General features: G+C 51.3%; 1 protein-coding gene across 1 annotated transcript in view; it reads left to right on the forward strand.

Moving 5' to 3' along the window:
- The first annotated feature begins 4,056 nt into the window (after positions 1 to 4,056).
- The window catches only part of KCNB1 (potassium voltage-gated channel subfamily B member 1), an 89,931-nt gene continuing 70,519 nt past the window's right edge, over positions 4,057 to 23,468 (forward strand). Inside the window, exon 1 of the mRNA XM_047069513.1 lies at positions 4,057 to 4,623. Within this exon, the coding sequence (XP_046925469.1) occupies positions 4,057 to 4,623 (567 nt within the window). The remainder of the gene's footprint in view (positions 4,624 to 23,468) is intronic.

Here is a 23,468-nt window from a genome sequence, read left to right on the forward strand (position 1 = left end):
CTTAATCTGGCTTAGGAAAAAAAGGGAGTATTTACTAGCTCACACAGCTGGAAAAATCCAGGGGTCCAGAAGTTCTAATGCTATTGTCAGGACTAGTATCTCAATCTCTGGGTCTACTTTCCCCTGAATTGGCTTTATTTCTAGGTAGTCTCTCTTCTTATGATGGCAGAAAATTCTAGGAAATGAAGGCCAGATGTTTCCAAATAGTTACAGTCTTCATTCAGAAAATAAAAATGCTAAACTGGGTACAGTGCAGAGCCTGGGGAAACAGAGAGAGACTAGACCTATTCCACTGTCTGCACTTCCAAGATCCAGGCGTGGGTCTAGATGTTCTTTATCTAAATCCGGAACCAAACTTTGCAGGAATTGGGCCGCCCAGAGGGAAGAATCTGAATGACAAGGAACATCTAGAAGTAGCCTTGGGCTTGGGGAAGAATCTCCCCCGGCAGAACCCTGTGGCTGTGAAATTACCTAGCCACCTTCACCACCATCATCCCAGCCCAAGCCCATCACCTCTGGCCTGGACAATTGCAGATGTCTCACAGGAGTCTTCCTGCTACCTTTGTCCCCCAACCCTTCATAATGCAGCTGGAAGAATCAGTTCAAAAAATGTATCAGCACATGGGACTTCCCTGCTTAAAACTCTTATCATGGCTTCCCATCAGGATTAGGAAAAACTCAAACTCATTCCTTGAACTTGAGAGTAAAATCCCAACAAGGCTCTGCATGACCTAGTCCCGTCCACCTCTCTAACCTCCCTTCCCAAGGTCATTTCCTCCTTAGGGCCTTTGCTCTCCTTGGCTCCCCTGCCTGTCCCCCCTTCCTTGGAACTTCACATGGTTGTCTCGTCCCTGACCTCAGGTTCTCACCTTAGATATATCACCTCCTCTGGGAAGTCTTCCTTGACTGTCCAACCACTCTATCTAAAGTTGCTGGCACCTCTCTCAGACATGCTCTATGACTTCCACTTGTGTACTTTTCTTCATGGTATTTATTACAATCCAAGTGATCTGGTTTCTTTATTTAGCTTGTTTATTAACTGTATTCCCCACCAGAATGTAAGTCCATGAACACAGGGTCTGCCCGTTTTATTCTTCTCACTGTATCTCCAGTGTCTCGAGTAGCGTTTGGCATATAGTAGATGCTCACTAATTATTGGTTGAGAGAATAGCGTTTCCAGACCAGCGAATACCTTTGCCTTCTGCTAAATTAATCTAGGGTTTCTCAGCCTTGCCACTATTGACATGTAGAGCTAGAAAATTATCTGTGTGGCTGTCCGTCCATCCTGTGCACCTGGGCCTCTACCCACAAAATGATGACACCTTGGACAAGGCTCATGATGATGGAGGTGATGAGAAGTAAACAAATCTTAAAAATATAGTAATATTATGCACAACACTATGGAAACGAATCCCTTCGTTTAAGAAATGAAGGGAAGAGCCAGAGAGGGGAAGGGGCCCTATGGCTTTAGTCAGTTTTTGTCTTTTAGGGAAGCTTTGCTCATCTCTTCAGGTAAATCCTTTGGTTCTACATTCATTTCTGGAGATTATTTGATGGATTCTGTCTCCTCCACTGGACAGGAGATCCAAGGGAGGATGCTTCCTTTGCTGAGCCTGGCACAGGGCCAGGCACACAGGACGTTCTCAAAAACCAGATGCCCAAGGTAACATGAATAAATGAATGAATCACCAGGCTATGTAAATCAGCTGACCCCTCACTCTCTCTTCCTCTCACCCTACTTTATTTTTCACCTTAGTGATTATCACCAGCTGCCACATTGCATATTTATTTGTTGATGTATTTCATTGTCCGTCTTCCTCCACTAGAACCCAGAATTCCATTCTGGAATTAGATTTTAGCAACTAGCATGGAAGCTCGTGAAAGCAAGGGCTATTTAAAATTGCAGTCTGCCCCCACCCCACCCCTGCCTCTATCCCTCTCCTCTGCTTCCTTACCCTCTCAGCGCTTATCACTGCCTGACATATTGCTACTTGACTTTCTTGTTTTTCATCTGTCTCCAGCCAGTTCTACCAGGGCCGAACGTTTGTGTTTGGTTCACAGCTGTTTCTCAGACGTTGATCCTAGCGCCTAGCACATAGAAGGCACGCACCCCCACGTTGTTGACCTGACAAAGGATGGAGGGATTGCGACTCAGCCAGGGAAGGCAGCCCAGGTGGGAAGGGCCGGACCGCCAGGTGCATCTCCTTCGCCCAAAGCCCCAGCCCGCCCCCAGCTTCACCTGGAGGCTGGGCCGGGCAGGCAGGAGTTAAGCGGTGCTCACGCTTCCGACCCGCAGGTGGCGCCGTCCCGCCTCTGTGCCAGACTCCGGGCGCTCCGAAGTGCGGGACAGAATCGCAGCCAGCGCGGAGCCGAAGCTCAGCCCCGACTTGTTGATCTCGCTCAAGCAGCAGCCGCCGCCGCCGCCGCGGGAGCAGAAGCAGGAGCAGGAGGAGGTGGAGCCGCCCGACCGCGGACCTGCCACCCGCGCACCCAGCGTTCGCCCGCGCCCCCAACCTCGGAGAGGGCGCCCGGCCCCGCGGCGCCTGCAGCCCTAGCGCGTTGCCTGCCCGGCCGGCGTAGGCCGGGCCCGGCCCGGCCCCGGGTCCGCCGCTGCCCGCGGGCGGGGGCGCCCGGGCGGCCGGGGCGATGCGCGGTCCCTGGCCCCGGGAAGCGGCCGCCCTGGGGGTGAGTGTTGAGGCTCGAGGCCAGCGGCGGGGACACGGGGGGGGGGGACACCGAAAAGGGGCTCGCCTGCCGCGGCTCGGCCTGTTGGTCTACCCGGGCTCCGCGGCTTCAGACCGGGGAGGGGGGTTGTGTGTGTGTGTGTGTGTCGGGGGGGGGGTCCTCGGGCAAGGGTTGGGGCCTGGGGAGACGCAAGGGGAGAGGGCGTCAGGCTCATATGCTGGGGGGCTCAGGACTGCCCCCGAAATCACTAGCGCGCGGCGGGAGGAGGGCACGTTTTGAAAAGGCCAGAAAATTCAGCTCCTTTCCCCGCCTCCCACCTCCCCCACCCCTTCCCTTCCAAGCCCCGGGAAAGGCGCAGAACCCGGAGTTATAAAAAGCCATCGCTGGAGAGGAGCGAGGAGGAGGAGGGGTGGGGGGAAGGAGGAAAGGAAGAATGGAGCAGGTGGGTCCGCAGGACTCGGGGTAGGGGGCACAGAGGGAGGGGCGGGACTCCTTTGCAGATCTCGGTTTGGCATCTTCAGAGCGACCTCAAGAGACGCTCCCGTGGTTTAGGGAGCGGGGTCGCTCCGGAACAGCGACGCGGTCTTGACCACCCCATCTGTTGTGATGACCCCCGACAGGTGGGCACCTGGACCCCCACCAAAAAATTCCCCCAAAGCTTTCAAGGTTTCGAAAAAGCAAACCCGCTGCCACCCCCCACCCCCACCCCCGAGCTCAAATTCTAATTATTTCGGAGCGGGGGGAAGGAATAGATGAGAAATCTAAAAAAAAAAAAAAAAAAAAAAAAAGTTTTTCATGCAGCGCCCCTCTCTGCCCATTGCGGGGCCTGGTTCGGGACTCGACGGGGAGACCCGGAAAGAAGAGAGTTTCAGCACTCGAAGGGGAGGACAGCGCCCCGGGCGGCTGGGTCGGGCCTGGGCCGCAGAACCCCGGGGTGGGGCCTCCCGGGTCCCCTGAGCGTCTCTTGGGGGCCCTCTCCCCGCCCCGAAGAGCGGCCCCTCCCTCCACCCATGGGGTGGGGCGGACTTCAGCACCGGCGGGAGGGACAGCGCCAAGCCTTTCTGCACCCCCCCCCACCCCACCCCATCCCCTGAGCCGCTTAAGCACCGGGAAGGTCAAGGCCGCTTGGGGTCCCGGTGGAGGGGTGGGGAGGGGCCGCGCCCAGCTCTCTGTTTGCTGACCCGCGTCCGCTTCCTGCCTTGCAGCGGTCGGGATGGAGGTGAGAAGACGGCCGTGACGCGCGCCCGCGCGGCCCCCTGCCCCCCCAGCAGCCCACAGCGCTCCCTGCCCCCCTCCCCCGCGGCGGCCGGCCTTGCCGTCCAGTGACAGCGGCCTCGGGGGGCAGGGGGGGCGGGGGCAGCCGGACCAGCGATGCCGGCGGGCATGACGAAGCATGGCTCCCGCTCCACCAGCTCGCTGCCGCCCGAGCCCATGGAGATCGTGCGCAGCAAGGCGTGCTCACGGCGCGTCCGCCTCAACGTCGGGGGTCTGGCGCACGAGGTGCTCTGGCGCACCCTGGACCGCCTGCCCCGCACGCGGCTGGGCAAGCTGCGCGACTGCAACACGCACGACTCGCTGCTCGAGGTATGCGACGACTACAGCCTCGACGACAACGAATACTTCTTCGACCGCCATCCAGGCGCCTTCACCTCCATCCTCAACTTCTACCGCACCGGGCGGCTGCACATGATGGAGGAGATGTGCGCGCTGAGCTTCAGCCAAGAACTCGACTACTGGGGCATCGATGAAATCTACCTGGAGTCCTGCTGCCAGGCGCGCTACCACCAGAAAAAGGAGCAGATGAACGAGGAGCTCAAGCGGGAGGCAGAGACCCTGAGGGAGCGAGAGGGGGAGGAGTTCGATAACACGTGCTGTGCGGAGAAGAGGAAAAAGCTCTGGGACCTCCTGGAGAAGCCCAATTCTTCCGTGGCTGCCAAGGTGAGTCTGGGATCTGCGGGAGATCGCATCGGTGGCTCTGCTTGTGTCTCCAGATCGAGGACCACGGCCTGGTGTGTGTGTTGGGGGGGGGGGGGGGAGGGTCCTCTGGTTTAGTTCCCAAATGAGACCAGAAAGGGGAGGGGCTATGGCCCAGGCCTCGGAGATGAGGACCAGCCCCTTTGGACTGTTCCTATTTGCATTGGTGACCTCATCCCTTCATTATTCAATACCTCGACTTGGTGGGAGACAAGGATTTGTGGGGGCATTAAAAAACCCACAGCAAAGGGGTGGGCGCTGTAAATAAGAAAGCACAGAGCGGCGCGAAAGCCTTGCTGGGATGGAGCAGAGTGTGGTCTGTATACACAGTGCTCCCTTGTGGAGTCCTAGACCCAGACTGGAGGGGGGGTGGTCACCTGCGATTCCAATACTTATTCCTGTATTCATGACCCCACTTTGCCCCGAGGAAGGAATGAAAGCAGCTTACACGTGCGTGGAGGACACTGAAATACTGTCAGGCAGTTTTAACATAAGTAAGGAAAATGAGGCAAAGAGTCTCAGGGGTGGGTGCGTGCCTGCATGACGAATGCAGCTGGCTGTGGGCGAAGGGTCACCCCTGGTTTGTTCTTTCTTTCTTTGTTTGGTGAGCTTATTCCAAGAATGATTTGGGGCTGTCGGAAGAGGATGTAAATTTTGAAATGAGAGAGAAAAATGAGGCAATGTGGAAAATGAAGCAGAAGGAGACAGACAGGCTTCAGTCACACTGAGCGGACCAGTGTGCTGTTGGGTAAAGGCAGAGGCTGTAACAGACTGAGGAAGACTTGGGGTGGGGGGACAGGCCAGGGAAGGGGGTCACTGGTTGATGAGCGGCTTCTTTGTGTTGTGCTGGCTTCTGGGAATGGCTCGGAGAGGTGGGGCCTGTCTTCAGGTGGCCAACAGGCAGGGCGTCGGGAACGAATGACAACACAGTGTGCTCAGCACTCTAAAAGAGGTTGTGGGAGGCCCGGAGGGAGCCAGAAAAGAGAAGTGTTGATGTTGAAATCCAGGAAGACCACTTTGGGAAAGATATGTTGGACATAACTCACTTTCGAAGAGTGGGGCCAAGAGGAGGGTGGGGGTGGAGTGAGCAGGTAGGTAAATGTATTCGTGGCAAAAAAGAAAAAGGCAGGAGGAAGCATATATATCAGCATCATGTATTTGCTCAGGTTGCCTCCTGCCCGGCCTGGCCTCTCCTTGTGGGATTCCCGTGGCTTAGGTAGCCCATTACTGAAGATCCACCTGCAAGGCTGGGTCCTTTTACTAGATCTGGCTGCCCAGGAAGAGGCCTCTGAGAAGGAATGCAAGAGGAGGTGGCTGGTAGGGTCGTGGAGGGAGGCCTGAAGGTTTTCTCTCTTCCCTGGCAACCCTAAGTAGAGATTTCTAGGCCTGGTTTCTTCTTCTGTGGGCTGCCTCTGACCATAATCCTGCCCTAGGTTTCGTGTCCAAAAAACCTCCCTCTTAAGACAGTCACTCACCCTTAACCGGCTTAGGATCAGCAGACTTACTTTGCTATTTCCAGGCCTGACATGGGTTCTTCCTACACACACCCTATTTAGGTCCAAACATGACTCTTCCCCCTCCCTGTCCTGTCCCTAGGACATGAGACTGAGGGGCCACGGGGGTCGAGTCGCCCTCCCACAGAAGAAGCAGGCAAAGGACCGTGTTTGGGTTGGAGTCTGGCAGCAAGATAGGGGAGCTCAGGCTTGCAAAAGACGCCGTCTGGCAATAAACAGCCTCATCTTGCCCTCGGGTTAATCCGCTCGCAGGGACGAGCTTCATGACCTCTCCGTGATCCCAGGCTCAGGCTGTCAGCTCACATTCCTGGCAGATGGACAGTCTAGGATATTCTTCAGGCAGAACTGAGATGGGGAGGCAGGCAGGCTCACTGATCCTCAGCAGAAATCCTGACCACCATTGATCAAATATTTTACTGTGTACGAAATGTAACAACACAATTAATCCTTACACCAGCTCTCTGTTGTTATCCCAGCTTTCACAAATAGGTTCAGAGAGGTTGGATAACTTGCCTGAGGTCACACAGCAAGCAAACAGGAGTAGCCAGAAGTTCAAACCCAAGTGTGATTTTGAAGACCTTGTTCTTTCCATAATGATTTAATGCCACAGACTCCTCCCTAGTCTCCCCGCTTCCACTTTTGCCCCCTGCGATCCGTTGCCCACACAGCAGCCAGAGTGAGCTTTTCAACATATAAATTGGATCACATTATTCATCTGCTTGAAATCCTCCAGAGATTTCCCACAACACTCTGAATAAAATCCACTCCCTCCACCATGGCGTACCAGACGCTACTGAATCGGTCCCCACGTCCTCTCTGAATTCACCTGTTCAATCTCCTGTCATTCACTGGGCTCCAGACCCACTGGCTTCCTTGCTATTCCTGAAACAGGGCAGGCTTTCGCCTTCCTCAGGACTTTTGCATTTGCTATTCCTGCTGCCTACAGTGCTCTTCCCCAACTTGTCCCGTGGCCAGCTGCTTCTCCTCATTCCTCATTTGAGCAGGTCCCTGTCCAAATAACCCCTCCGCAGAGAGACTTTTCCTAACTCCAGTCCAAAACAGCCTCCTCCTCCTTACTCTCTGCGACCTCACTCGGGGTCTTTCCTGCATAGGCTTTAAGCACCATCTGAAATTGCATTTGCTTCCTTTCCTTTCTCCCCCTCAAGAGTGTGAGTGCCACGAGTTGTATTTGCTGCTCTGTTCCCGGCACCCATCAAGGTACCTGGTGCAGAGGAGCTCCAAATAACTACATGTGGAATGAGTGAATGAATGGATCAAGCAATCCGTCAGTCAGGGTGTCTCAGGTTTGGGGGCTCTGTCTCTCCTCCCTCACTGCCTGCCTGCGGCCCAGCTTCCCGGGCCTCTGGCCTCCTTCAGTTGTCTGCACTTTGCCCATCCCACCCCGTCCATCCCCCCACTTGGTTGCCTTGCTTGTCAGAACAGTAAAGCCTATGGAAATTTCTTGGAGACCACAGAAGGAGATGGTCAAATGAAGGATCATTCCCAGGTGGTTGTGAGATACAGAAACAACCTTACCTCACGTGTTTAGAGCAAGGACAGACCAGGGGTCTGGGCCCAGCCGCATCACCTCCCCAGTTTCGGGCCTCACGTAGGTTCTTCGCCTCCGTAAACCCTAGCCTTCCACCTATAAATTGGAGCTAAAAGGCCCACCTTGCAGGGTCATCAAGAAATCATGTTTGTCAAGATTTAGCACAGGGCGCGTAGGAGTAGGTGGGGCTTTTTTGCTATAAATAATGAGTGCAGTCCCTTCTCTATGACCAGGTGGGCTGAGTTGCGACAAAGTATTTCCTTCTGATAGCTAGTACTGGAAGACAGAGCTGACGCTGTTAATAATTGATGGGATGTTCGGCAACGGGAGGCAAGCCAAAGCACAGGCCCTAGCCTTCACCGTCAGGGGCGTGGGAATCAAAATCCATTAGGCAAAAGGCAACGTGATTGATTCTTGTTGGGAAGCTGGGGTCAGCCCCGTTGGAGCGACAGGGCTGTGGTCCTGGGCCACCACTGGGTTTCTGCTTTCTCGGAAAACTCTACAGGCTTTTCTTAGCAGGAGAGCAAGAGGGAAATAATTTGCGAGGCCAGGAGTGTCTGCCCTCCCTGGAATAGTCTCACGGCATATATCTCAGTCTGAGATAATTTCCTGATTTCCAGATTGGCTACTGATTAGAGGTACTTTATATGTCCTATCTCATTGAAATCCCTTCAGCAATCCTATCAGATAATCTGCCAATTTGGACTGCAAGTAATAAAATAGAAGACTCAAAGTGGCCTCTACAAGAGGGAAGATTCTCACATAACAGAAAGCTCCAAGGTAGCTGGTTTCTGGTTAATGGCTCCATGATGCCATCAGGATTCTAGAATCTAGAGTCCTCCAGCTGGCTTGGTCCTCAGGCTGGATGCCTCATGTCACAAGAGGGCTAATGTAGGCCCATGAGATCCACCCAGTGAAGAGGGATATTTCCTCCCGTGTACCACCTTTTCTCTGAGAGGCAAACCTTTCCCAGGAGGCTCTATGAGACTTCTTTTCACATCCTATTGGCCACGATCTGGTCACACGCTCATGTTCTCACTGCAAGGAAGCCTGGGGGAAGCAAGTGTGGCATTTTCAGATGCGGGAAAGAATGGCTTTGATGAGGGGTATTAAGACTCAGGGGCACCTGGGTGGCTCAGTCAGTTGGGTGTCTGACTTCAGCTCAGATCACGTTTTTGCGGTCTGTGAGTTCGAGCCCCGTGTTGGGCTCTGTGCTGACAGCTCACAGCCTGGAGCCTGCCTCGAATTCTGTGTCTCTGGCTCTCTCTGCTCTTCTCCCACTCACACTCTCTCTCTCTCAAAAATAAATATTAAAAAATTTTTTTTAAACAGATTCTTTCACAGAGAGTAAATGGAGGCTCTGAGAGGTGAAGTCATCTGCTAGAACTCACATAAGCAAATGCTCAGCGAATATTTGTTGAAGGAATGAAAATGGGGTTTGGACCAGGGTTTGAACCCAGGTCTGGATCCCAGCCTGCGTTTCTCAATCCTGGAATCTTGGGTAGACCTTTCGAGCTGTCAGAGCTTCAGTAAGCTCATCGGCCAAATGGTAGTTATAGCCATGCCCACCTCTTGGGCTGTTTTGATGACTCAGTGAGATTTCAGATGTGAATATAATTTGCAAGTGGAAAGTACTTTATATGTGTGAATAATCATCATTATATATTATTATATTCAAAAGCAGGAATGGTCTTTATGTAATGGCAGTGATCAGTATTTTGCCCACCACAGATTTGCTTAAGAATCATCTCAGGTGAAAGGGTGGGGGCGGGACCTGGCTGGCTCTGTCCGGGGAGCGTGCAGCTCTTGATCTCAGGGTTGTAGGTTCGAGCCCCACTTCGGGTGTAGAGATTACATAAAAATAAAATCTATAAAAAAAAGAAGAAAAAGAATCATCTCTGGGGTCCAGCAGATGTGATTCTGTCTCAACTCCATGGCTTGCCAGTAATATGACCTTGGAAGTTCCTGTCCTTCTGTGACTCAGTTTCCTCATCTAGGAAATGGGAATTATAAGGGAGCCCACCTCAGAGGGCCGTGAGGAGATAAGCTGCATAAAGTGCCTGGCACGTGGTCAGCATTCGATAAATGACAACAGTGATTATTATTAACGTTATCACGGAATTCCTCTATACCTGCTACACCCCTGGTTGGCAACCTCTCCTATTACAGTGTTGTTAATTGCCGGGTCACTGCCTGCCCCTTTGGGACTTCATGCCTCTAATGTGATGATGCTTCTGCTTTCTTGACCTGAGCCAGGGGGCTTCATGTATTATCATTAAGTCGTCCGGCTGAGGTTCTAGATGTCTGTATTTATTCCTTAGAGACGAAATTGCAGAGATCCAGAATCCCCAGCAACCATAGCTTCCGTTTTCTAATCGGTAGATGAGGATGATAATAAAACCCACCTCATGGGGTTGCCCGAGGGATTAAGTAAGATAGTGGATGTAAGGCATTGAAGTCGGGCTTCAGAAATGCCGTACCCCCTTTTGATACAAGGAAACACGGAGGATGCTTCAACTAGCCTGGGTCCTGCCTCGAGCTGGTGAAAGGTCAGGGACCGTTTCCAGGCCTTTCTGACCTCACTGGTACCCTCATCAAGGCTCAAAGATCTTTCCATTCGCACCTTGGCAGTGGGTCTCCTGGGGGTTTTGAAAGGCTACAAGATGTGAAAATGTGAAAATGCTTAGGAAGGAAAGTGTTGGCCAAATGAACGTTTGGCCAAAGCTTCATTAACTGAAAGAGAATAATAAACACCAACTCCATACCCAGCACTTTGTGTACTTCCTAGACTTAATAGTATCATGGATGGGAGCCCTGATTTTAGAGCTGGATTGCCCAGGTTCAAAGTTTGGTTCCTTCACTCACTAACCGTGTGACTTGGGATGAAACGCTGTGCTTCTCTATGCCCTGGGTCCTTCGCTCATAAAATGAGGGCAGTAACAGTGCCTGTCTCCTTGAATTGCTACCAAATTAAATGGGTTACTGCACGCAAAGCACTTCGAATAGGGTCTGGCACAGAGAAAGCATTCAGTAACTGTCGGGGGGTTTCGTTTTATTTTGCTTTTAATTGTCATTGTCTCATTTCATCCTCCTGATGATCCTGCCGGATAAATAAGCTCCTTTTCAAAGAGTTGTTCTTCCTTTAAAATGGTACATGCTCATGGTAAGGTGAAGTTCTATAACTTGCTCAACAGCAAGAGGGGCCGTCGGGACTCAGCCCTGATAGAGGCCATGCAGGTCTTACCCAGATCCTTTTAGCTCTTAGCATTTCGGGGCCACTAGCCCAACTCCCAGCCACCAGCACCTACTGTTCTTTGCCTTAGAGGCTCCCTCTGGCCGGTGGAGTCCAGTAAAGACAGGGACCTGATGCCCCACCCAGAGCAGCCCTCAACTGCTGCCTGATGGAGGAAGGTTGCAAACACTCCAATTCCCTCACCCTGGAGGGGGGTATAACTCAGCACTGGATGGTCTACACTGGGCCCCAGAGTTCCTGAGAAGAATTAAGCTCCAGGTGCCTACAGTAAGTAGTTCCTTGCTTGACAATACACCCAGTTTGCTTCTTTCCCTTCCCCGTCTCACGTCCCCTCTCCCCTACCAGGGTTTTCTGGGATCCCTTCCCACATAAGCTGCTTGTGCTTGGATCCCTGACTTCGGATCTGGTCCTGGGGGAGCGAGCCAAAGATCTGTGGGAAACGTTTCTTCATCAGTGTCCTAGTATTGTCTTGCGGGCCAGAAAGGCCTCTTACGACAACACCCCCACCGGAGATGGTCTTAAAAGAAGAAAACCCAGGGCCAGCGGGCTGTGTCGGCCCCTTCCCCGTCCCTCCCCGATGAAATGAGAAACAATGGCAGCCGTAGCTACCACTCACGGCTTCCAGTGAGGAGAGCCAAGCACAGTGCAAGGAACATTACATGCCCACCAGATCCGATTCCCACATCACCCGGTGAGGGAGGGAAAATTACCCTCGTCTTGCCGCCATGGAAACTGAGACCCCGGGAGGCAAAGTGGCTGGCCCACGGTCACACAGGGAATAGGGGGCTCCCTGACCGGGAGCCCGTGGTCTGGCCTCTGTGCCGTGTGGATAGCCTTCCGGAAGTAAGAAGCGAGCCCAGGGATGCCACCCCCAGCTTTGCCTTCTCACCGTAGGGAGAACGCTGTGAGGGGAGAGGTGTATTTGGTGTCTCCCACCTGACTTGGGGGTGTTCCTGGCTTCTGGATGGGACCACTGGAGACACAGGGTTAGCATTAAGCGTTATTTTCATAGGTAATTTCACCGATCAAGTCCACGTCCCTTGAGCTTTGAGAAACACTTCTGCCTGGGCCCCACAGCAGGAATATAACCCCCAGATGATTTCTTGCTTTATTTATGGCAAAATACATATAACATAAAATTCACCCTCTTAACCATTTTTAGGTGTGTAGTTGAATAGGGTTGAGTGTATTCACATTGCTGTGCAACCAGGCTCCAGAACCTTTTCATCTTGCAAACCTGAAACTCTGTATCTGTTAAATTCATTCCCTACCCCTCAGCCCCTGGCAATCATCATCCCCTCTATGAAGGTGATCGCTCTAAGTACTTCATATAAATGGAATCATGCTGTATTTGTCTTTTTATGACTGGTTTATTTCACTTAGGTCAGCGTCTTCACAGTTCATCCATGTTATAGCCTGTGTCAGGATTTCCTTCCTCTTTTAGGGCTGAATAATACTCCATTGTATGTGCGGGCCATACTTTGTTTAGCCCTTCATCCATCAATGGATGGTTGGCTTGCTTCCACCTTTCGGCTACCGTGAACAATGCCGCCATGAACATGGGGGGTACAAATACCTCCTCAAGACCCTGCTTTTAATTCTTCTGGGTACATAGCCGGTAGCGAAATTGCTGGATCGTGTGGTAATTCGATCACCTCCATGGAACCGCCATATTGTCGCATCATGGTGCATTTCCACCAACAGTGCACAAGGGTTCCAATTTCTCCAGTCCTCACCAACACTTGGTATTTTCTGTTCTTTTGATAACAGCCACTCTTTTGGGTGTGACGTGGTATCTCGTTGTGGTTTTGATTTGCATTTCACTAACGATGAGTGATGTGGAGCATCTTTTCGTGTGCTTTGCTGGCCATTGTACACGTTCTTTGGAGAGATGTCTATTCAACTAATTTCCTTATTTTCTAATCAAGTGGTTTGTGTTTGGTGGTTGAGTTGTAGAGTTCTTCATATATTCTGGGTATTATAATACCCCTTATCAGATGTGTGATCTGCAAATATTTTTTTTAATTTTTTTTAACGTTTTATTTATTTTTGAGACAGAGAGAGACAGAGCATGAACAGGGGAGGGGCAGAGAGAGAGGGAGACACAGAATCTGAAACAGGCTCCAGGCTCTGAGCTGTCAGCACAGAGCCTGACGCGGGGCTCGAACTCACAGACCGTGAGATCATGACCTGAGCTGAAGTCGGACGCTTAACCGACCAAGCCACCCAGGCGCCCCTACCTGCAAATATTTTTTACCATTCTGTAGGTTGCCTTTTCCCTTGAGTGATTGTGTCCTTTAATGCACCTAAGTTTTTAATTTTGATGAAGTCCTATGTGTCTATTTTTTTCTCTGGTTGTCTGTGCTTTTGGTGTCGAAGCGAAGAAGTCCTTGCCTAATCCAATGTCCTCCACCTATCTTTTCTTCTAAGAGTTTTATACTTTTAGGTCTTACGTTTAGGTCTTTGAAACACTTTGAGTTAATTTTTGTGTGTGGTGTAAGGTAAGGGACCAACTTTATCCTTTTGCACGTGAGCGTCCAGTTTTCCCAGCACCATTTGTGGCTCCAGATGACTTTGACTCCTGGGAAGAGCCCTGGGGTAAGGAGAGTCAGAAGTCCTGACAGATGTAGAGTTCTGCACACCGTGCTGGGGATGTAGAGAGGTGCCGTCTGGGTAATTGTTGACAGAGATAAGGGACGGTCCCTGACACATTCAGCATGGCCCCCCCATTCTCCTTTTCCACTGAAGAAAGCTTTGTGGAATGCCAATCACACACACACACACACACACACACACACACACGCACGCACACACACGTGTTAGCGACACCTGTCCAGAATGTGGCCACTGCTGCATTCCTGACTCAGGTCCCCCTCCTCTCTTAGCCGAACCACTGCAGGAGCCTCTTCCTGTCTGTGCTCCCACCTCCCCACACCCCCGCAGTCTGTCCTCCACATGGAGCCAGAGGAACTTCTGAGTCAGACCTGCTCACCCCCCTGCTCAGAATCCTCCCATGGCTCCCATCTCCCTCGGAGAAAAAGCTCAAGTCCTATCATCCAGGGCCCTTGTCTGGCGTCTTTCCTCTCTCTTCCAGTGTCCTTCTGGCCTCCTTCTCTACCACCCTCCCTCTCTCTGTCACTGCAGTCTACCCACAGTGGCCTCTTTGCTATTCCTCAGGCATACCACTCTCCCACCTCAGGGCCTTTGCATTTGCTGTTTCTTCTGCCTGGTAGTCTTCCTGCAGATAGCCGTAAGACTCACTGCCCACACTCTTCAGATCTCAGTTCGAATGTCATCTTAGCGAGGCATTCCCAACCACCCTATAAAACAGTATCCCCAACACTCTCCATTCCCCTCTCCTGCTTTATGTTTCTCCACCTGACATAGCATATAATTACTTAATTAAATTATGCAATTACTTTTTCTGTTCCCCACTTGGATACCAGCTTCAAAGGGCAGAGCTTTGTCTGTTTTGTTCACTGTTGTGTCCCCAGTGCCTAGAACAGTGCCTGCCATAGAGCAGGCACTCAGTAAATGTTTGTCAAAGGAATGAAAGGTGTTATCCTAAAGATAACTGAGAATACACACTAATTGATGAAAAAAGCAATTTGGCGTACCAACTTTGGGACTTTCGTTGCTATCACTAACACATCTTTGGAAGTCTGACTCGCGTGGATGCAGGATACTTCTGGTTTCTCAACCAGAGCGTAGTTTCTCAACCTCAGCACTTTGGACCTTTGAAGATGGATAATTCTTTGTTGTGAGGGGCTGTCCTGTGCATCGTGGACGTCCACCCCCTGGATGTTGCCTGGAAAGTGGGCATTTTACAGAAACAAAAGATGACCAGCTGCCAGGAGGATGTTGCAATGTTCCAAGCAAGAGAAGATGGCGGCCTGAGTGGGGGAGTGTGGGGGCAGAGGAATCTGTGAAGACTATGTGGGATGTGGGGGCAGTTTCTGGGCAGCCATAAACCCTCAGCCTCCATCAGCATCCACGGACGCCCAGTCTGTGTCTCAGGTCTTATGCCCTGGCCATTTTCTAGCTGTGAGTCCTTGAGCCACGTGGCTCAGTTTCCCCTTCTGTAAAATGGGTCCAATCATAGCCCCTGCTGCACAAAGATGTTATGAGGATTAGATAAGGTAATATGGTAAATAACGGTAAGAAACATGTAATGCCCACAAGATCAGTATCAGCTGTATGATTCAGCAAGATTTGTTGAACACCTACTGTGTGCCGGGCCCTGTGCCAGGTACTGGGGACACAGCAGAGAACAAAATAAAGATCCCAGCTCTAATGGCACTAATATTCTAGTAGGGGAGAGAGTGAAACCATTCAAAGCATTAACAAATACGGAAACTGACCAGAGCAAAGCAACTGTGAAAAAGGAGTCATGAAATGACCGGGAAAGATGAGCACTGGCTGGATATTTGGTGCTATTGAGGACTTAATGCCATTTTTTAGGTATGATCATGTTATTGTGGTTGTGTTTTAAAAGACTCATCTTTTAGGGGCGCCTGGGTGGCTCAGTCAGTTAAGCGTCTGACTTCAGTTCAGGTCATGATCTCACAGTCAGTGGGTTCGAGCCCCGCATCATGCTCTGTGCTGACAGCTCAGAGCCTGGAGCCTGCTTCAGATTCTGTGCCTCCCTCTCTCCCTGCGCCTCCCCTGCTTGTGCTCTGAATCTTTCTCTCTCTCTCAAAAATAAATAAACGTTAAAAAAAATTTTAAATATTCATCTTTTAGAGACACAAACTGGAGTATTTTGCATGAGAGTACAATGTAATGTAGTCTTTTGGTTGATAACAAATGCCATGAAGAAAGGTCAGCAGGAAGGAGAGAGTGTATTTGACCGGGGTGGGGGGGGGGCATAGGAAAGGGTTTACCAAGAAGATGTCAACTAAATAAAGACTATCAGAAGAGGAGAGGAGGAGGTATGTGGACTTTCGGGGAAAGAGTGTTCCTGATGGAGAAAACAGCATGTGCTAAGGCCCTGGGGCAGGAGCATGTCTGGGTCAGTCAAGGAACAGCCAGGTGGCCAGTGTGGCTGAAGCAGAGTGAGCCAGCCCGCGAGGTGGGGAGATAAGATCAGAGGGTGACCTGTCACTGTTGGAACTTGACCTTTCCACTGAACTTCCACACTGGCCTCCCTGTCTCCAGCCTTCCTCCTCCAATTCATCCTCTGCAGAGAACCTGAGGCATCTTTCTCAGATAGAATCTGCTCACATCCCCCCTTCCAAAAACCCCTCCATGGTTCTCACTACTCCCAGGATAAAGCCCAAATTCCTTAGCCTGGCCTTCAAGGCTCCAGCCAACCTCTCCACATTCACTCTGCCCACACCCTGTCCACGACCCCTCTACTCACACCGCACTCAGCTTTTTGCATTCCCAGAATGCAAAAGTCCTGCTCCATACTCTGGGCCAGACTGATTCTTCTGCCTTGTCCCCTTTCTTCCTCTCATCTACCCACAGCTTCTCTTCCTTCACCACCCACATCCTCTTCGGGCAGCACTGGCTGCTCCAAAAACCTGATGTTCATACCTTCCTCGCACAAAACACTGTTGAGTGTAGCTTCTGGGTTGTTATGTGATGCCAGGCCTGGCCCACAGAGAGACAGGAATGCTTAAAAAAGCAGGCTCTGCAGCCTGACTGGCCGGACTCAAATCCCAGCTCAGTGACGATTCAAGCTGTGTGTCCTTGGGAGGATGACTTAACTTTTCTGGGCTTTGACTTCCTGATCCGTAATTTGAGGAGTCTCACAACAGCCAGGGTGACAGTTCTATCTAAAAAAAAAAAAAAAAAAAAAAAATTAATGTTTATTTTTTTTTTTTTTTAATTTTTTTTTTTCAACGTTTATTTATTTTTGGGACAGAGAGAGACAGAGCATGAACGGGGAGGGTCAGAGAGAGAGGGAGACACAGAATCGGAAACAGGCTCCAGGCTCCGAGCCATCAGCCCAGAGCCTGACGCGGGGCTCGAACTCCCGGACCGCGAGATCGTGACCTGGCTGAAGTCAGACGCTTAACCGACTGCGCCACCCAGGCGCCCCAATGTTTATTTATTTTTGAGAGACCGAGCATGAGTGGGAGAGGGACAGAGAGAGAGAGGGAGACACAGAATCTGAGGCAGGCTCTAGGCTCTGAGCTGTCAGCACAGAGTCCGATGCGGGGCTCGAACCCATGAACCCTAAGATCATGATCTGAGCCGAAGTCGGACGCTTAACCGACTGAGCCCCCCAGGCACCCTGACAGTTCTATCTGAAGCACTCAGAGCAGTCGTGGGCACTCAGCAAGTGTTCAGTACAAGTTAACTATTGTTGTTGTTATTATTTTTGCTTAAGTTAAGTGTTAGTAAATGTTTGTTGAGTGAATGAGTGTGGAAACTTGCATGATCATGTGATGATTGGTCAGAGGGATCTCCCCTACAAACAAGGGTCTCTCAGGTGTACCTCCTCCGTATCCTCCCACCTTCCTGGTCTCTACCTGCCCACTCTCAGGCCCATGTTTCCTGGGCCAGGAAGAAGTGGCCTCTGGCCTTCATTCACAACAAGGAGACACAATCAAATTAGACACTTGAGGTGTTTTCCTCATGCCCTGACTGTTCCATTTTTGCTCTGCAACAAGGCTGGTCTCCACCATAATTGCCCGCTGTGGCCTGGCAGGCGGACGCCATCTACGAGAATAATGTTACGTTTGCCAGTTCCACACCATCACTCACATCCACCAGGTAATGGACCTGGAATCAAACAGCTTCTAAAAATAGGTCATCATGTTTCACTTATTGCTACCCAGGGCCCATCCTGGAGTCGTGCAAGGCCTGTGTGATCCACGGGGCCCTTCACCTTGGCCAGCTCTGCCTCGTAGAGTCCTCGTGGACCCAAGGGCCCCAGTGAGGCAGCCCACGACTCCCCTGCCAGGGGCACGTGAGGAGCAAAAAGAAGGTAGAGCTGGGACGATGATATTGGCCCTGTCTTCCGTCTTCTCTTCATGCCTGGAATTCCCAGCGTCTCTTTGGAGGGATCGACTTCCCTCCATCTCCTGTGCCGTGCATATGCGTACACATCATTTATTATTGTTTCCAACAGTGACCACAATTTCAGTCATCCTCTCCCATTCCTGGATTCAAAGTTAGCTTCCATTCTGGTCTCCTCTGGCTCTTGTAACTTTATGCCACAATGTTGTTTGTGTGACAAACACCCACGGGCTTGTTACTGTATGCTAGGCACCATGCTGGGTGCTTGGGAAGCACTTGTGTATCCGTTGGTTAGGATTCTCTTGGTTGCAAGTAACAAGTATACAGCTCAGACGGACCTAAGCAAAAAATGTAACTGAAAAGTCCTGGGTTAGGGATGGCCTCAGGCAGGGCTGGATCCAGGGGCTTAAATATGCCATCCATACTTAGTCTCCGATATCCCTAAGCTCTGGCTTCTCAGCAGGCTGTAACATGGCCGGAAAGATAATCTCCAGCAACTGCAGGCTTCCATGGTGGGTGGGGAGGGGGTGGGAAGCAAGTTTCTTTCCAAATAGATCCAGCAAAACCCCAGGGCTGTTTTCATTGGCCTGTCCCTAAGCCAATCACTTCGCCAAGTGTGGATCACATCTTAGAGCTGGGAGGGGACCCCGAGATGGAAGTAAAGGAGATGGCACCCCAAGGAGAGATTAAGTGCTGCTACCAAGACGGGAAATAAACGTAAGCTGGCAAATCTACAGCCGCCATGGAGTTTACAGCCTACTGGAGAGAGAGATGCATTAAAAAAAAGTAAATGAAAATAATCACAGAGCATAACGTGTACAACTGTGAAGGACAGAAGCAAGGTGTTTTTTTTTTTTTTTAATTTTTTTAACGTTTATTTATTTTGAGAGAGAGAGAGAGCGCGCGCGCTAGCAGGGGAAGGGCAGAGAGAGAGGGAGGCACGGAATCCAAAGCAGGCTCCAGGCTCCGAGCTGTCAGCACAGAGCCCGACACAGGGCTCGAACTCACAAACCGTGAGATCATGACCTGAGCCGAAACCAGGAGTCAGACACTTAATCGACTGAGCCGCCCAGGTGCCCCTGAAGTAAGGCATTTTGACAGAGAACAAGAGGGTGTGGTCAGAGAGGGCCTCACAGGGCAGATGGTCCTTTCTGAGAACCTGTACTTGACCTCCTTCCTTCCCGAATTGCAGAAGCAATCTTTCTTCAAGTTCTTTCTCTGTTGCGCCATTTAGCATCCTTCCTCTTGGATTCTATTCTATTTTCTTCTGACCTTGTCTTATCTCCATGAGTAAGGCAGGAAGTTCTCAAAATCTAGGACTGTTTTGTATTCATTTCTGTGTTCTGAAGCCGGGTAGGTGGGTTGCTTGTTTTATTAATAAAATTCTACTGGAACGCCTGCCGCATTCACTTACCTATTATCTGAACCTGCTTTTAGTTACAATAGCATTTACAGGAAAAGTTTGCCGGCCTGTATTCTAAAGTCGCCTCGGGGCCTGATGCAGAGTAGGGGCTTTGTCAGGAGGGCTTTGGAGGATGGCCAGAGGGAATGAAGGTACAAGCTACCTGTGTGACCTTGAGCAAATTACTTAACCTCTCTGGTCCTCTGACTCCGGATCTTGCAACACCAGCTGCCTTTTCTCATCCTTCAGATCTCGGCTCCTATGTCACCTGTTCAGAAAGGGCCTCCCTGACCTTGAATGACCAGTTTGGATCTGATGGCCCTTACACTCTTCCCGCGATAGGATGTCTCTCTGCTTTATTTTGAAGTTAGGGCCACCTGGGCGCGGACACCCTTCTCCTCACTGGTGTTTTCCCTCATCACCTGTGCCACCTCCCTGGTACATAAGTGGAAAGAACTCTGGACGCTTGGGTTCATAATCCCAACACTGCCCCATATGAGCTACGAAAACCTGGGCAGACAGACCCTTCATCTCTGGCCTCAGCTTTCTCAGCTGGGAAATGGGTATGGCATCGTCAAGCAGGAAAGATCTGCGCGCCGGAGCGGCCAGCACTGAGCCGGGCCAAGCGCACGTGCTGTGTTCATGATGTTGTTTTTCATCTTCGCCTCCTTCTCTCAAGAGGGAGAGAAGAAAGATAGTCGACCCCAAACCTTGCCCTAACGAAGCCTCTGATGACACCTTGCCTGCCCGAATTCTTCGCACGACGCCTGTGCCAGGGAGTGGCTGGAGGGTAGGCAGCTTTATCTTACATAAAGCTCTGTGTAAATGCAACCCAAGGCAAGTCCCCTAGTCCCCCTCCCTCTCCATCCAGGTTGCTGCCCCCACGCCCCCCACCTCTACATAAAAGTCTGAGACCCTTGCCGGCCTCGTGATTAAGAGAACAGACCAATCCAAAGAGGTGGTTTTCCAGACAGATTAGAGAAGTGCGCGTGCGTGCGCGTGCGCGTGTGCGTGCACGCGCGCGCGTACTGGATGCCCCTAATGACTGAGTGATATGCTGACCCGGCTGGTTGCAGAATCTGAGGGTGGCGGGAGGGGTGCGCTGCGAGATGAAATGCAGTCCCCCTTGTGCAAAAACCCCTAAGCATTTCAAGACAGCGACAGCAGAGCACGCAGCCAAACTCGGGGCCCTTCTGGTCGCAGGGCCCCCTGGGACCATGCAGGCTGCACCCCCCCCCCCCCCCCCCCCCCCCCGTGAAGCCGGCCCTGCCTGCTAGGAAGAAAGACTCCGAAGTCCTGGGGGTGAGGAGTGTGGAAAGTCCTTCAGTCCCGGTGACTCTATCAAGGAAAAAGTACCTCCCCAAGCTCCCTGCCTTGGGACACGGAGGCCAGATCTGGGACCTCGGACTCAGATGGCCACAGGGGCCAGGTGGGTAGTGATAACAAGTGAAGCAGGTGGATGGAAGAGGGCAAGTTCAATGAGCAAGACAGTTAACACTCAGCCTCAGTGTCAAGGAGGATGCGCCCATCAAGAGAGGCAGCTGCTGTTCAGCTCCGGGCTGGGTTCTGGGCCCACCCTGCGATTTTATTTTTCATATGAGACATCCCAAGTTACTAATGCTGGCAAGTAGTTTTTTAAAAATTAAAAGATTTGAGTGGGCCAGACAGAGTGGTCTTGTGGACCACTTTCAGCCATTGGGGCTCCATGTTTGATCCTTGAAGCATTGAGCCTTCTGATGGCCAGAAGGAGAAGGAGGAATCATTTCTCGCCTAGAAGGGAGAGGGGAGGGTGGGGCTTGGGGGACAGAAGCAACGGGTCCCCCTCCCCTTTTCTTACTCTCTGGTGTCCAGCACAAGACAGGGTGGCAAGTGTTTGTTGAATGAATGACTGTCCCACCCAGCTGGGACTTGGCTTCAAAACCCAAGTCACCCCCGGTGGATGTTAACCCAAGTCAGGGAAATTCACAGGTGAATCCTTAACTAATTAGCTAATAGGATCCAACATCCCCCTACCCAACCTCCAACCAGAGCAGGAAGAAAAAGCTACTGCAGTTGCTGTAAAAGGCACTGAATATTAAGTCAGCAAACTGGATTGGATCTGAGCCTCAGTTTCCTCATCGGTAAAATGGGGTTGTCTAGAGAACTGAATGAGAAAAAGCATGGAAAGTGCTCAGCAAAGTGCCTGATGTGCAACCAACACGAGCTGGTGCTATTTTTACTGTTATTTTCATCTTTCTTCCTTATGCAAGCATTTGGCTTATTTCTAGGGACTGTGGGCCCATGGAAGAGTTTAAACTTTATATCCTTGCAAAGTAATGTCAGCTTTACAAATTCAGGCTGGGAAGCTTGAACATTCGGGAATTCTTGGTAGAGACGGGGGTGCCCAGGGTTGGAATTCTGATGTTCAAGATCACAGCAGTGATGTTCGTTGTTGGAACACCGCTATTCAGGGTCGCAGTTCTGGGATTCAAGGCGGGAAGGCTGCCATCCATTGTCAGAATCCTCAATCTGTAATTGGACCCAAGGGGTACACGGCCAGGGTATCGCCACTCGTGATCGAAACTCTAGCGGGCAAGGTCGGAACGCTGATGTTCCAAGTTGGAACTGATGTTCAGAGCCTGAATTTTGAAGGTCGAGGTCAGGTCACCTCAGTGGCGCTCATGATTGGCGTTCCGGCAGGCGCACTGAGAACACTGATGTTTGGAGTCAGAACTCTTGTTCCTGACTCGTTATTTTGTGGGTTTCATCCCTTACGTGTGTCATTAATGCTTCATCATCCACCCTCCAGGGAGCAGTTCCTGAGGAAATGCAAACCACAGAAAGTCCCCAAACCTCCATCTCGCCAGTGAGATTTTGTTACTTACGCCTCTTTCTCTTCCCGTTTCTGATGCCCGTCCCCTCAGGCGGCGCTGTGAGAAGTGACACGATCCCCAGGAAAGCGGCTGCACAGTGACTCCCCAGCCAGAGACCCTTGACCTGTTGTCAACTCCATTTAATCTTCTTTTTCTTGCCGGTTGACCTGGAGCGGGCCCAGGGAAGCAGCCCTACCAACCCCAAGGGAGTGGGGGGTGGGGGGCAGCGGGCAACCCGGATGATCTCACTGTCCCATGATCCAGAGAAAGGCAAACGGTGTCAGGCAAGGGTCCGAAAGGATGCCAGGGGCGTGTGGCTTCCTGGCTCTTGAGAGGCGTGGCTGGCGGCAGCCTGTGGAGAAGTGGAATAGTGTGCTGGTCACTGTGGTCCCCACAAATGCACTGTGAGTGCCACCTGGGCGGGGAGCTTCATTGACGGTGGAGTGGACAGGTGCTAGGGAACCATCTTTACATCCTACTCACGTGCGCATGTGCACATGATGGGCACTCAGTGGCGCTTGGCAGGGACAGGTCGCTCGCTAGGTCTCATCCCGTAGTAAATGCTAGACAACCCCTCCCCGACCTTCACGCGCCCTGCTCTCTGACCTTCACCTCCTCCCTCCCCGACCTTCACACTCCATTCCTTTATCATCCCTTAGTTTTTTCAAGCCCCTCTCACCACCTGGTATATTCTAGGTTTATCTGACTCATCTCGCTACATTATAAGCTCCATCAGAGAGAGAGTCGGTCAGGTTTTGCTTGTGTCTTCTCGTCTTCTCGGTGTTAAAACTGTGCCTATAAAAGGCAACCAACAGAATGGGAAAAGATATTTGCAAATGACATATCGGACAAAGGGCTAGTATCCAAAATCTATAAAGAGCTCACCAAACTCCACACCCGAAAAACAAATAACCCAGTGAAGAAATGGGCAGAAAACATGAATAGACACTTCTCTAAAGAAGACATCCGGATGGCCAACAGGCACATGAAAAGATGTTCAACGTTGCTCCTTATCAGGGAAATACAAATCAAAACCACACTCAGGTATCACCTCACGCCAGTCAGAGTGGCCCAAATGAACAAATCAGGAGACTATAGATGCCGGAGAGGATGTGGAGAAACGGGAACCCTCTTGCACTGTTGGTGGGAATGCAAATTGGTGCAGCTGCTCTGGAAAACAGTGTGGAGGTTCCTCAGAAAATTAAAAATAGACCTACCCTATGACCCAGCAATAGCACTGCTAGGAATCTACCCAAGGGATACAGGAGTA

Source organism: Lynx rufus, unplaced genomic scaffold (assembly GCF_022079265.1).
Source record: "Lynx rufus isolate CCGP_SWC_20201006 ecotype Redwood Valley unplaced genomic scaffold, mLynRuf1.p SCAF_8, whole genome shotgun sequence".
Lineage (NCBI taxonomy): Eukaryota > Metazoa > Chordata > Mammalia > Carnivora > Felidae > Lynx > Lynx rufus.